The sequence below is a fragment of the Stylophora pistillata genome, chromosome 3, assembly GCF_964205215.1.
Source record: "Stylophora pistillata chromosome 3, jaStyPist1.2, whole genome shotgun sequence".
Lineage (NCBI taxonomy): Eukaryota > Metazoa > Cnidaria > Anthozoa > Scleractinia > Pocilloporidae > Stylophora > Stylophora pistillata.
The window spans coordinates 15912407-15927226 of NC_142521.1; the positions used below are offsets into that span (position 1 = coordinate 15912407).

At 38.2% G+C, this 14820-nt stretch overlaps 2 protein-coding genes across 3 annotated transcripts; one reads left to right on the forward strand and one right to left on the reverse strand.

Annotated features, from left to right (window-relative positions):
• Positions 1-118: 118 nt before the first annotated feature.
• Positions 119-4584, forward strand: LOC111336281 (NACHT, LRR and PYD domains-containing protein 12). Of its 2 annotated transcripts, none has more exons than XM_022942334.2 (4): positions 119-583; positions 1078-3024; positions 3368-3461; positions 3816-4584. In XM_022942334.2, exons 1-4 carry the CDS (start codon positions 343-345, stop codon positions 3880-3882), a joined length of 2349 nt encoding a protein of 782 aa, XP_022798069.2. In that variant the 5' UTR covers positions 119-342; the 3' UTR covers positions 3883-4584. The 2 variants fall into 2 exon arrangements, with proteins under 2 accessions (XP_022798069.2, XP_022798070.2); XM_022942335.2 differs by having other exon boundaries at positions 434-583; positions 1230-3024.
• A 7568-nt stretch (positions 4585-12152) lies between these two features.
• Positions 12153-14559, reverse strand: LOC111336278 (melanocortin receptor 4-like). Its single transcript, XM_022942330.2, has one exon. The coding sequence runs from the start codon at positions 14217-14219 to the stop codon at positions 13413-13415; it is 807 nt and encodes a 268-aa protein (XP_022798065.2). The 5' UTR covers positions 14220-14559; the 3' UTR covers positions 12153-13412.
• Between the last annotated feature and the right edge of the window lie 261 nt (positions 14560-14820).

Genomic DNA, 14820 nt, shown 5'->3' on the forward strand with positions numbered 1-14820 from the left:
AATATGATGATGTTTTACAATTTCTGGTTTTAAATTGGAGAAGGGTTTTTTTTTCTATGTCGTGTTCGATTATTATCATCCCTCTCCACTTCGGACACTTATCATTATCCCAGGCCCAGTCTCTCACAAGTACGTCATTTCACGAACGAATGTGTATTCCATTATTCCACAAACACACTCCCGGACAAGAAGGAAAGTGATTCAGTTACGTGGTGGCTAGGAGCAATTCTTAATTTCCTGTGCTGTAACAACAACAGGGATTGAGGAGAATGCTACTTTCATAACGCTTTTAATTTACGGACGATAACAAGGAAAAGTAAACAACAGTGGCCAATAAAAGTCATGGATCCATTTCGTGTTAAACTGTTGTCCCTCTCAAACGGAATTACTGATCGAGAGTTCGTCGAATTGAAGTTTATGTGCAAGCAGCACATTCCTGTTGGAGTTTTGGAGAGACTCAAAAGGCCACTAGAGTTGTTTGATGAACTTGAAAACAGAAACTTGCTGAATGCGGATAACAAGGAATTTCTGGCCGCCATATTAGGTGGAATCAATCGCTTGGAACTGAGAGATGACTTATTGGGTAGGAATTTTTAGGATCGATACATTAGTGTAGCTTCGATTCACAACAAAATTATTTACCTTACGTATTCTCCTCTAAGAAAGTATTGATACCAACTGCAGTTTGCGATTTGCGCTCCTTCCCTAGTTCAATGTCGTAACGTCGTACGAAACAAAAAGGAACATTGAGAAGGGGCAAAAGAAGGGGGGCATGGAATAATGGCATTAGAGATGAAATAATGATACCATTCCAGAATACCGTAATATCCATGGAAATGTTTCAATTAGTCTGTTGCATTTTGTGGGCCTCTTTAGAATATAGAGAATCTTTCCTTCTTCATACTTTGGGTGACATGGTTCATGACATTACATCTCTGGCTGTGGTCCAAGAATTTGACCTAAATTCCCCTTAACTTTTGCATTTATTAGCATAGGCAGATCTGAGATTTAATTGATTCAGAGGCAGCTGTTTTTGTTATGATATTGACATTATTGATACAATAATGTTGGTTACAGGTCAAGCTAGTGGAAGTAATGTTTCATCTCCACTGAGTACATTTCAAGAGTCTTTATGTGACCTATACAAGAATGTAATTGGATGGCTACAGCCTCTTGCATGGAATAAGTCATTTCATATTCACATCAAACACATCTATACCAATCTGCAGATGATCACAGAGACTCATCAAGGGAGAACCATAAAGAAAGAGCCCTTGAACTCCTATGTTGAGGTCTTCAGAAGGCACTCCCCTTTCACCAAGCAGAAACGCATTCTTATTGAAGGACAAGCTGGTGTAGGAAAGAGTACATTTTTGTCGCTGATAGTGTATGACTGGGCTTCTGGAAATCCTAATTTACAGCAATTCCAGCTTATCCTTTTCATGGAACTGAAGCAGATGAAAGGGAATCTGAAGAGTGACATTTTTGAATTGCTCTTTCCAAGAGATTTTCCATATTCCGCTGATTATCTCTTCCAGTATATCTCTGCCAACCAAGAAAATGTTCTTTTCATTTTAGATGGTTATGATGAAGTCAATCCTTCCCAACTAAAGGATATCGAAGATCTCATTATGGGCAAGATATTTAGAAATGCCACTGTTGTTGTGACATCAAGGCCTGGTAAAGGTTCTCGTGTGCACTGGTTTATGGATTCTCGGATTGAGATAACTGGTTTCACAAGCGAGAACATTCATGAATTTGTTCTCAAGTACTTTCAAGATGATGTACGGATGGCTGAGAGTTTAATGGCGCAACTTGAAATGCATCCTGTTGCTGAGAACATCGCCAGAATTCCTCTCACAGCAATGCTCATCTGTGCGATGTGGGAAGAGATGCCTCAAGCAGCTCTGCTTTCATCAATGACATCTCTTTTCACTGAACTCACTCTTTTGCTTGTAAAGAGATATTATGCAAGACAAACTGGTGAGAACAGCATTGATCCTGGAAACCTCTCCACCCTGGAAGATATTCCAGAGGACCTCTTCCAGAGTCTGTTATCACTGGGAGAGATTTCACTCAACGGATTGCTGAATGATCAGTTACTTTTTGATGTTCAGGAGCTTGAGAAAAAGTGTACTTACAAAGGTGTTTTAGACATTGGCTTCCTCTCAAAGGAGTTGGGAGCTTCAAGGCTTAAACCTGTTGAGAAGTGCCGGTTTTCACACAGATCTTATCAAGAATTCCTAGCAGCGCTGTGGTTGAGCAACAAGATCAAGCAGGCTTTCATTGACAGATCTGTCTTTGATTTTGTCAGTGTTTACATCATGAACTGCCTGTCCTCAGGGTTAGATACTGTTCTCTTTCTTTTCACACCTGGGCTGTTAGGAGATGCTTTTCCGCCTGTTCTGGAGCTTCTTTTGCTGGAAGGTGCTGCTGAAGTTGAAGAAGATGAAAGCCTAATGCAGTCATTCTTTGAAGTTTGTATTTCCTCCTTGTATGAATCAAACCAGGGACACTTGGCCTATAAACTTGGGTCACAAATGCCCCCAGGTGTGGCAGCACTACATCATTTAAATGCCACCCCATACAAAGTTAGGGCTCTGGTTTACTTTCTGTTGAACATCCAAACAGTGCAGTCCCTACTGATAGAGCACAGTCAAGTTGGAAAGCAAGCTCTTCAAGTACTTGCCAGGTTCCTTCCTGAAATGGTATCAGTCCAAGAGGTAAGCCTACAGTCAAACATGATCACTGATGGAAGTTTGATTGCCTTTACAAAATCACTCTCCTGTGTACCTCATCTGGTAAGGTTCTCACTTGCAAGCAATTGCATAACAGATCATGGCTTGGGGTTTCTTATCTCAGCCTTCAAAGATCTTCCAAATTTAGAACACCTGGATCTCCAAGGCAACAAGATCTCTGAAACAGGCTTTGGATTGGTAGCTCCAGCACTGTCACTCTTGCCAAAACTGAAAGACCTGCGGCTTGGTTGTCCAGTGGTATCTGGGACAGAAGAAATACCAAAAGGTTCAGTGTCGGTATTTCTATTTACATATAAGTGTTTTAGTGCTTTCAAGCTGTTTATACTCTGTTTTCACTCTCAAAATCATGCTGCCAATCTCAGGAACATTCAAATCACTCAGGGCTTTTTGAAGCAAGAATATTAGAGCCAAAATTGATATGAACAGCTTTGCCAGATTAAGTTTGCCACTAGTTTTGCAGCTGTGGCTGGAATAGGGTGTGGTTGAAAGGAATGATTTTGGGAAGTTGTGTCAGCATTTTACCCATTTTGGTTAAGAAAAGTCCATGATAATTGAAAATTTAAAAAAAAATTGAAGCATATAGTAATGTGTTACATGTCTTTTTTCAGGTGAAGAAAGGAGTTCACTTAAAGCATTGACTGAGACGGTGTTTAACTCTCTGATGGAGGCTGTCCATTCTCATGCAACTTTAAAAGAAGTCAAGTGAGTGCTTCATGCTTCTTTAAACTAGTTTTTCAGTGGAGGGGGGGAGAGGGGTGAGCGGAGAGAGGAGAGTGGTAGGCCCATAGCAAACAAAATAGGTTTCATATCAAATATGTCATATGTTAAGGTGTAAGTAAGAATTTGAAAGCAGATATAAAGGGTAAAACTGTTGTCTGTTTTAGCAAGGAATCTTCTTGTGATGTTTCCTTCCTGGAGTATTTTGGTTTACACACGAGTTCTGTTATGTTATTAATAGTAATTTTGATATCACACACACATTTTTAAAAAGTGTGAATAAAGGACTTTTGTTAGCTAATAGGTTATGTAACATTAATGATTTTTTTCTTTCCATAGTCTGGGCACTAAAGCACTTCCACTGGGGCTGGACCCCTCAAAATTTGACAGGCTCAAAGTATCCTGAATTATTTTTGAAGAAATCTTTAATAAGTTTAGCTCTACTGTCAAGCTGACATGAAAAACAAATTTATCTAAACATGCAGATGATTTTTCATGTCAGTGATTCTGTAGGGCATGTATATGAAACAAAGATGAAGTGACTGCCCCTCATTCAAACTAGTAATTGCTGATTCTTTTTTAATATCTGCACTCAATTCAGATGAATGGGTGGAAAACTTTTAATTGATTATTTCCTTAGGTTGCAGAACAAATGTACTTTTTTATAAGGCAAATGGAGGCAAGTACAAGTGATGCACAAGGGGGAGGAGGGTGATAAATATTATTATTTTTCACACTACTCCCTTCATGCAAAACTTGTACTTCATGTTTGCCTCTTGCTTGCCTTTGTTTGCCAGAAAAACACACAAAGAAAGAAAGGATTGACAATAACCTTTTCTGCAGGCTAATACTATTTTTAAATGTATTCGGAACTTAAAATTGAATGAATTTCATAACTATAATTGTAATTTTATTAATTGTGTTGTACAAACAATAAATTGACATGGACAATGATTAAATTGAAGTTGCCCGACTGTGTCTAAAAAATTTTGAATGAATTCTTTTGTACTCTAGGGATAGTTATTGTAGAATTGTTATAAACCGCATCTGAGAATAAAGCATCCATAGCTTTCTGGTTTACTCAATAAAATCATCAGCTCATTAAGTACTTCCGTTTGATTAGTTATGGACAACAATTGCACTCTCTTCAGCTTTCGTTGTGCAACTTACTTTGTCAGGGATATTCATCAAGCTTCCTATGCAAATTTGCGACAACTGAAGAATATACTTAGACACTTATTCCCTTTCCAATTTTGTTCAGATTTGTTATATTGGTCGTGCAGTTTGGGATAATTGGTTATGAAAAAGAAAAATGATGAAAGAAAAATTAAGCTGAGAAGTCAATACCTGTCTGTCCTCTAATAAATTATTGGAAAGAATGGAACGAATGCGTATTCCTACTAAATCATCAATAATAGAAGCTTGTCTTTGACAAAAATCCTCTCTTCTGAAAAATTTTCAGGCGTGAAAGTACGTTTATCCTTACTTCTACCGGAATAGCTGGGGCCATCCAGGCAGATTAGGGGTGTGCAATGTAGGCTTGGGTTGTGTTTGCATGGTTTCGTTCTGGGATTGTTCAGTAAATCCCGAGACACAATAGTAACCAAACCAATGTCAAACAATTAAGTCCTGACTTGAAAGCAGTTTTCAATCATTGGCTCTCAAAGGTATTTTCTTCTTTCTGATTGTTGTTTGTGATAATGTTGGTTTTTGTTCAACAACACTCGATCGAACAGTAGTTTATTTAACAATTATTCTATGAGCCCGCGTTGGATTTGAGATGATTGATAGCCAACGAGGTGCGTAGCGCCAAGTTGGCTATAATCATCTCATATCAAGCGCGAGTGGAATAATTGTTTTATTAAAAAAAAAAAAAACGCCTCCAAAATATTAGGCAAATCTTCTCTACTTTATTTTGTAAGAAGAAACCGGATGTTACAATGTACAGATATTAGATTATGGTATATTGGCTCATATACTATAATAGCTAAGCGAATAAAACGTCTTGAATTGCATTATCCGATGATCCAGTTTTTAATAATACCTGTATTCAAATTAAGGTTGCACGGTTTTTCTATAGAATGTCTTTGGCTTCATGTAATTCATCCGTTTTACTACACTGTTTGAATTATGCCGATTTCATTATTTTAGTTTTTGTTTCGTTAACGGGTCTTTCTCGAATTTCAATCTTATCGCCATCCAATCTTCCTCCGTCTTCGAGCAACAGGGACTGGGAACTGACTCGCTGAAAGAAGGTGAAGTCCTTCATTTCATCTAATGGAGTTGTTAGGTAACGCAGCGATTCAGGTCAATGGAAATGTTAATAGACAAGGGTACAAAGAAAATGATTAAAGAAAAGAATTAAAAGGAATTAAGGCACAAAGATCGCCTTGTACCTCAACTTTTTAATTAGAATTTTGCCAAAAACAAACAGACAATTCTGCAAAAAGCGTAATGAACATTTTTATGACGGCAGTTAATTAAATTAAGGCTGTTAGTTTCTAAAGAAACTGTTTGGGGCTGCGTCGGTGGGGGTAACGAAATAATTCGGATATATCAACAAAGTTGAAATGGTAAATTGGCCACCGTAACGATTACAAAAGCTGACGTTTCGAGCGTTAGCCCCTCGTCGGAGCGAATAGAGGAATTGTGGGTTGTGTGTGCTTTTAAAGGCAGAAAATGGAGCTACGTTATTCTGCCTTTAAAAGCACACACAACCCACAATTCCTCTATTCGCTCCGACGAAGGGCTAACGCTCGAAACGTCAGCTTTTGTAATCGTTACGGTGGCCAATTTACCATTTCAACTTTGTTGATATATCCTAATTAATTAAATTGCCTTCGCAACACTTAAGAGTCGAAAACGAACTACTTGTAATTCGTCAAGTGGGTAATTTCCTTCAATAAAAGCAAATTGTGTTACCCGCTGCCTTTTTGCAGTACACTAAATTCGAACATTCACAAAAAGGCACCAAAGATGTTAATCTGTCAATCAATTTTCTGTTATCTTACCGAGAAAAAAAATTACGACAGTTTTAATGCGCGGTTTACTAAAGGACTGCTTACATATCTTGACAAGAAGGGATTGAATGTATTATCGTGGGTTGAAGTAGATAAGCCGATAGCAAATACATTTTTCCTGTACTCGCATGCAGCTGCTAATTTTTTCGAGCTTATTTGAATTTACCCAACCAGTGGAAACGACATGCAGTAAAGGTTATTTGTTTTGCTGGTGACAGTGTGTCACCTGGAGACGGCATATATGACAAACATTTTGCATCTGAGTACGCCAACCCAGAGGAAAAGTAAAAAATAATTATAATTTACGTCTTTTCCCCTGAGATTAAAAGAATTTAGCAAGTGCCAAACTCTAATTTGAAGATCGGTATCATAAATTTTTTTTTCTTACCTCATTCAATGCCAGATTTTCTAACTACAGAGAAGGTAAGCATGCTGATGTTCCTGTGAATAATAAAAACTGAATTTAGATATTTTTCACCTTATGACTAATGAAATATTTATAAAAACTGCAGTTAGGAATTTTCCGTATTGTCAGTTATGACTGTGATAATGACTTGTAACCCTTTCCAGCGGCTTCAAGACGACAACATCTCATATTATCGATATTAATTTTAACCACATGATTTTAAGGCAAAGGGGACTTTTTAAGTTTTGTTATGAAAGATGGTAGAAGCAAAACTTATTGTACTTGCGGTTGTCAATTCCTTATTCAGTGCGTTTGGAAGTATCATGAATTTAGTGGTTGCTTTTGTCATCGTTAGCGATCGAAACCTGCAAAAAGGGCTAAATCTTCTGATCTTAAACCTTTGTGTAGCAGATTTCATGAACTGTGCGATTTCGCAACCGATATACGTGCACGCTGTTCTAAACTTTAGTGAGACAAGCACGACGTTTATAAAAGCTTTTACGATGGTCGCTTCTATCACTCTGCACGCTTCCACCATGAATCTACTGGCCATGACAATCCACCGAATGAGAGCACTTTCCCGCCCTTTTTCGTATCTTTTTCTGTCGAAGCAGCAAGTTGCGATCGCAGTCACCCTGGTTTGGGTAATGTCGGTAATGGTGGGTGTGTTTTCTCGCCACGGACAGTGGCAAACTTGTCGCGGCGTATTTTCATTTGGCAATGACATTAGCGTGGATTGCTGGCTACGTCGGCCTTTTCTGTTTGGTGAAAAGGCACAGAGCAAGAATTGTTTCATTGGAAGGCTCCCCCACTACACAGTTACAAACTGCTAGTCTCGAATATGAGAGCGAATCCGTCAAAACCTCGGCCATTTTGGTGGCTTCCTCGTTGATCTGTTTCTTCCCGGATATTGTGTTGGATTTTATGGGACGTGCAGACGAGAGCAGAAAGTCTTGGGGATTTACCATTTTGTTTATGAGCTCATCCTTAAACCCATGCTTAATCATCTGGCGTAGCCAACAGTTTCAGGCTGTACTTACCAAGATGTTGCGGGACGTTCGGCAGTGGCGAGGTTTTATGGAATGATAGACTGGAGTGTGCCGTTTGTAAAGCTTTCATCAAATAGTCCTTGAAAACAAGTCGATGCTGTGAGTTTAGTAACGGTTTGCTCGTGACTGTCGAACTTATCCATGATAAGTTTCCTAGGAAAAAAAAGGCATTAAGTAACGAAGGAAAAGCCTTCAAGGTAGTTTTTTTCGGTTGCGGTGAAGTATCTACTAAGTCATCCTTGTGTGAAATATTTGGTTTAAAAAAAAGAAAATCGAAAACCGATCTTTACTTCTTTGTTACTCAAACAGTTGGAATTAGAGATTAATCGAACGATTTAGCTGGTTTAGAAATTTTTGGAAAGAGGAACTAAACTTCATTTCACTTGAGCGAACTGTTCTCGAAAAGGATGATTTCTTAAATATAAAGTAGAATTTCACACCCGTTACTAATTTGTACAAAATGCGAAGAGCACATCAAGTCACCTAAAATATTCTATGTAAACACTGGTATGAAAACAATAGATTCTAAAAAACGTTTTTAAGTCATTTTTCCCTCAACAAACCAATGACTTGTAATGGTTTCTGTTTCAAAAGAATCTGAAAGCATATGGCAACGACAAAAATCGCTTTTAGAAGCGGTCGCTTCTCTCTACGTAAAGAATATAAAAGTTATGAGCTTTAAGAAATAACCATCATCTGTCTGCAGCTCGAGTCGAGTCGCTTATGCAGGCAAACTTTTAGTCGCATGTACATCATGAAAGACATCCATTTGGCTGGTTTATGGAGTCAGTTGCTCCTTTTATCTTCGTTTCCCTAAAATTAAACGGGTCGCAGAGCAAAGACTGACCTCCACAAGTGTTTGGGGATAATCAACGAAGAAGAAGAAAGAAAAAGAAAACCCTAGGTGTTGAGATATTTCAACCCGTGCCAGAATACCTCATTTTCGACGCAGTATTGCTTTTAGTCCCAGAAAATCGACCTTCGATTTCTAAAGAAAAAAGAGAGGGGAATTGTATATTAATTATAGATAACTATTCAACAAGGCTCGTTAAACAATCTACTGTATGGTGCAGCCGCTGAATTTAAGACAGCGTGGCAGTTTTGTGTTAAGTCACTCCATTCATGTGATACTTTGTAATATATCTGTTCTGGACATTTTTAAATAGCACAATTTCTTTTTGTTTTTGTTAGAACGTTTAATCAAAAAGGTATCAGCCTTCACGGAGATAAACATCTGCGTTCTTTCGCCGCTTTTCTAGTCGCCTGAATTATTTGAAAATTAAACTACTCAATCAAAAGGTTTGGAGACCTACTTAATAAAATTGAGTCTGCTGAAACCGGTTTGTTTTGCCGAAGACAAGAAACGAGACATTGGCACTCACTAGAGCTGTTGCTAAAGTTATACAGTGTCTACTGTATAACAATTAAAGCTTAACTGAAACTGATTGTTCCAAAAAGAAACTTATCATAAATTACAGTGTAAGATTTCGCTCTCTTCTATCGAATACCCCATGAAGATTCAAAGACTTAGCAACTTAATCATAATTAGTCTACACCGCTCTCACATATTTGACTGTTCATTAAGATTACATGTGATGTATATGCGTTATTAATCAAAAGTGAGGTCAAGATGGCTGGATAATGATTGGCCGACTTGGTTTTTTGCATTTTTATGGACCGAGACGAAGTCGAGGTCCATAAAAATGCGAAAAAAGAACGAGGCTAATATCTAGCCATCTTGACCGAACAAGCTTGGTTTATAAAGGATTTATATTATATTACAAAAGATTTCGCTTTAATGAGAATTAGAATGATTTGTTTACTTTGAGAGCCGGGAATAAACCAACTGTATTTGTAGCACAACAAACTCACGAGAATCATTTCTATTTTCTTTGTTTTGACTATCTTCTGCCGCTTTTTGCGTTTCCATCGTCGAAATTGTCCAAGAATTACGAACGTAGTTCTAATTCTATTTTTTCTTGCACGGGATCAATGCGGGCAATCCTGCGCGGGCAAGATGGGCTCGTCTCGCCCGCTCGGGTAGCCAATCAGAACATAGGATTCGCTTCATCTTGCTCACGGGCGCTGCGAGTGGTGTAATGAATTATCATTACTACTTAGCTAGCAGCACACACGGGCTAGATGAAGCGAATCCTGTGTTCTGATTGGCTGCCCGAACGTTCAAATTAATAATAATAAAGTCTTTATTCCCTAAAAGATAAAAATACATAACTTTTGTTACAAATACCTATAAGAAATTTTGAAAAGGCAAAAAGTAAGAATTAAAAATCTAGTATATTACATAAGTAATTGATATTTTAAAACTAAAAGGTAAATAAAGGAATTTTTAAAATGTATAGTGTTAATCTTAGGCTTAGAACAAGTTCCTTTCCTAAGATTGTGACTGGACGGTTTAACACGACGCATAACGGGTAAAAGTGGATGTCCTTTAGCATTAGAAAGTTTTTAAAAAATTTTACGGTCTTGCCTCTCTACGAGATCATTAATACTTACAGGCTTAGACGTGTATTTCCTTTAAAACAGCGGTCTAAGAAACATTGTACAGGTGTAAGATCGGACTCGGACGCGGCGTAAACAGATTATGCGTAATTGATATTAGATAGAACTATTATATTAAAGAGATGATGTATTTCTGATCAATTGTACCCTCTTTACGCAGCGTTCTAAGGATATCTGGGGATTTGTTAGCTTTAAAAAGTTTGTTCTTCCCGTACACTGAAAATTTGCTTACGAAGTCGCAAAAAGCGGCAGAAGACAATCAAAACAAAAAAAAAAATTAGATAAAACGACCCATTAAGGCGCTTACGTTTACGTGTTCTAAAACGCAAATAAAAGTAATCACAATGGCCAATCAAGTGGTATTATACATTTCAGGGAGCCACTGAGGACAGTGAACGCATGATAATGGTCTTGTATCTGATTGGTTGAGAGGAAGTGATTGACACTCCTTTGCACTAATTTCAATTTGCCTGGCTAACAGTAATTGAACAGCCGTATGGTTCCAAATATGCAACTCTTAACTTTGTTAGGGTATGCTAAGCATTCAAGAATCTGGTTGCACTTCCATATTCTACATCTCTTAGAAAGATGTTTTTCGTCTTGTCACGAGCGTAGGACAAAGAAAAAAATTCTGTTTCCGCATGAGGAATCGATCATCAGACCTTCGGATTACGCGCTCTGATGCTCTACCACTGAACCACAGAGACTTTATGTTGGGCAAGGCCCATTCCGAAGTTCATACGTGACACGCCTACTGCGGCTAGAATCAGCAATGTCGATAGCGTCATGACGTGATATAGCATGACGCTATCGACGCGCGCGTGACAAGACGAAAAAGATCTCACTATATTTCTTTACCGAGCTCAAAGCTTACCGTCTTTCTCATTCTCTACATCTCTTGTTTGGAATTTAAATCTTCTCGGTTTAACTCTGGTTCTACTAAGTGTCGTGACGTCGCCCATAGACACACTCCTTTCCAGATTTTGCGCAGCCAAAAAGGGAGGGGACTCCTAGGGACTAAGTCTTTTTTTGACTGAATTACTAAAGTAATACGTATGATGCACGAGCCTCGCAGTAGAGAGCGCTATTTATGCAATAGCGAAAATCAGACCTGAAAAAAATCAGGCCTGTATGGGATTCGAACCACTGACCTCTGCGATACTAGTGCAGCGCTCTACCAATTTAGCTAACAAGCCAACTGGGAACAGGCCGTTAAGTTGATTCGTAATAAACCCGTGATGATAAATCAGAAACAATGTATATATGAAGTTCATGTATTTTTTTCAAAATATATGAACTTCATATATACATTGTATCTTACTTACGTAATATTTTTTTAGAGCTGGACTGGGAAATTTCGAAACCAAGTATACCCTGGAGTATACAGCTGTTTCGAGAAAAAAGGACAAGAGTGCACGAGACAATCTCGAAAGGTAATCTGGGTATCTGGTAATCAATGAATTGTGATAAATAAAAAGATTAAATAAATTCATCAAACCTACGATGCCTCGTCCTTACAGTGACTTTTCTCAGGCTTCCCAGAAATCATTGACTTGAAAACTACCGACAATACCTTTCGAGATTATCGCACGCACTTTACGCTTTTTGTTTTTGACAACCTTTCTCGAAACAGCGGCATCTAGTCGGGTTTAAGGCTCTTAACAAAACTAGCGCGCAGGTCTCCCGGCTAAGTGGTCTCTGCAGATAAGCAGAAGTTCCTATTTTTATTCTTACAAAAACGTTTTCACAACCCATAGCCACATTTAAAAAGTGTGCATTAGTGGCAGTTACTTTTACATTTTTCAATGTGGAAATTACTAAGCCACCGTGATATCATAGTTATGCTATCCTTACGAGTTCGATCAGCTTAGAATGAAACATTGAGGTGTTCATAGCTACTGACTCACATTTGAAAACTGTAGTATTAATGACTTTTACAGTGCGGGGTTCAAATATACCAAAATAAACCAATCACATGATGGGAAACGAACAGGGACTCTAAATTATTCAACTGTGGCAATCAGCGATTGCGCTAAAAACTAGCTAAGGTGACATATCAGTAAACGCATTTCAATCTACCTTGATTTGACGACCAGTTTTTTTGTCCTTTTTTTTTTTTTATTTTATCTAAGATACTGAAAGAGGGGCACCTTAAGTGTGCATTGTGCCGTGTCAACTCACAATTTTTCCTATTTTGGGATTTTAACAAAAGGTGCTCTCAGCTTGTTTCATTCAGTGCGTGAACTCTTTGCATTTAATTTAAAGTGACGATAGCAGGTAGCTGAATATTTACACAAGAAGAATTTAAATTAATGTTATTGTCGCGTGTATTTGAAATCATGACAGTTTGCTGTTCAAATGTCGGAGACTCTTACAATCAAAGGGATCATTTTAGCACGTAATGTTGCAAATCCTTCACCGTAGGTAAACTGAATTTTGTTTAAAGTAAAATTTCTTACATAGGCTTAAAAGTAGGCGGCTTGGCTTACATGTTAACTAGGTGTTCACCAAGACTTTCATAATTAAGTACCACATGACTGACAATTTTATCCGCGTCTGTTTTATTTTGACCATGCTTCCTCGCGATTTTTGAATGGTTATCAACTTGTAGTTTAGAATATATTCCTACACAAGAAACAGTGATATTACATCGGTTTTCCTTCGACCTTTTATTTTATCGTAACTATTAAGAATCAGAAATTTGTGCTCAAAATTACCTTTTTTTTTGCCAATAAAGCTACATTCTGCCTTGTTTTTACTATGTATTCTGAGACTCCAAGTTAGATCTGCAGATATATGCGACAACCAATGTGCGATTAGTTAATGAAGCACAAAGTAATTTTTTTAAACTTTGTTTTGTCCCATTGCGTGCACTGACCTTATCTTCTAGGAAATAAAAGATTTTCTTGTCAATAAAAGTTATCGATCCCCATGGCCCTTTTCACACACATCTGCAAGTTTTGCGAAACGCTCTCCTAAACTGCTGACTTCTACAAACAAAAACACACGGATTTATCAAAGCGTTGGCGAAAAGCAAAGTGTAAGACCATTGCAATCTGGTTTCTTCGGCTCTTTCGAGCAGTTCATACACTACATCGGGAAAGAAACAGATAACAGATGTGCCCACTAGAATAGCCGAGGTTTTGGCTGCCTCACTCTCGTATTTCAAATTCGCCATCATAAAAGGACATGAAGCCATTCCTTCTTTAAAAGAAATTCTATGCTTGTGTTGGCGCACAAGCCCGTATATCCCTGCATAACTTCCAAGCCACGCCAGAATGACGACAAGATGGATATACGGTGCTGCGGATCTTCCTGGTTCGATATCAAAAACAATCGCCATAATAACGGCTGCTGACCAAACGGTAACGATAGCGCACCAAGTTTGCTTTCTAGATATGAGAATGATATGTCTGAAAAGGCGAGAGAGCGCTCTCAAGCGATACAGCGTTATGGCGACCAGGTTGTTGGTCGAAGCGTGAAGACTGACAAAAGTGAGAAAGTGAAACGCCTTCAATTTGTAACGATCAGTTTCCGTTTCGTGCGCGAGAAGGTAGATGTAAATTGGCTGAGCTACGACGTTGCTGAGAAGATCTGCCAATGATAGGCTTAAAATAAACAGGTTTAGTCCCTTTCGTAGATCTTTGTTCTTAAAGATCACGAAAACCACGGTAGTGTTCAATACAGTCCCGAACACACTAAGAAGACCATTCAGTACTGATAGGCTGATGACTCGAGGAGAAGTCATCTTCTTTCAATCGAAAAAACGGGATAATTCCACTTTAACCCTTGTGTATCCAAAATAACAACGAACTGCGCCCTTGGTAAACTTATCGGTCTGTGAGTGAGCGTGCTAAATGAATCCACCCTTCACGCAGCTGATGTAGCAATCAATTAATTGCAAGGAACATGTCTTTTTTTTTTTTTTTTTTTTTTTTTTGCGAATTATGTTTTTTGTTGAGTTTACCAAACGATCACCAGTTTAAAGTAAACCATTATATGAAAATAAAAGAAATAGAAATTAAAAATTTCTTCGAAATATTTTTTTATTGTTTGAGTATTAATCAAAATCTAATGCTTCCTTTTCAACCTTTGATCCCATCAGTGATCAGCAACTGAGTTCCCTTTACAATATCACCCCCAGTTTCGAACCCAGAGCTTTCACGGCCAAGCAGTTACAGGTAGGATTTCGATTCGGTGAGTGTGTCTATCACACCTCCCCCTCCCCCCACAAATTACATACGAAGGTCACGAGAATAAAGTAGATGATCACCAACTAAAACAATTCTCCAGGTCAGAGGTATACATAAGTCGTTTGTCTTCATTCAATGTGGAGCAAGCCTAGAGAG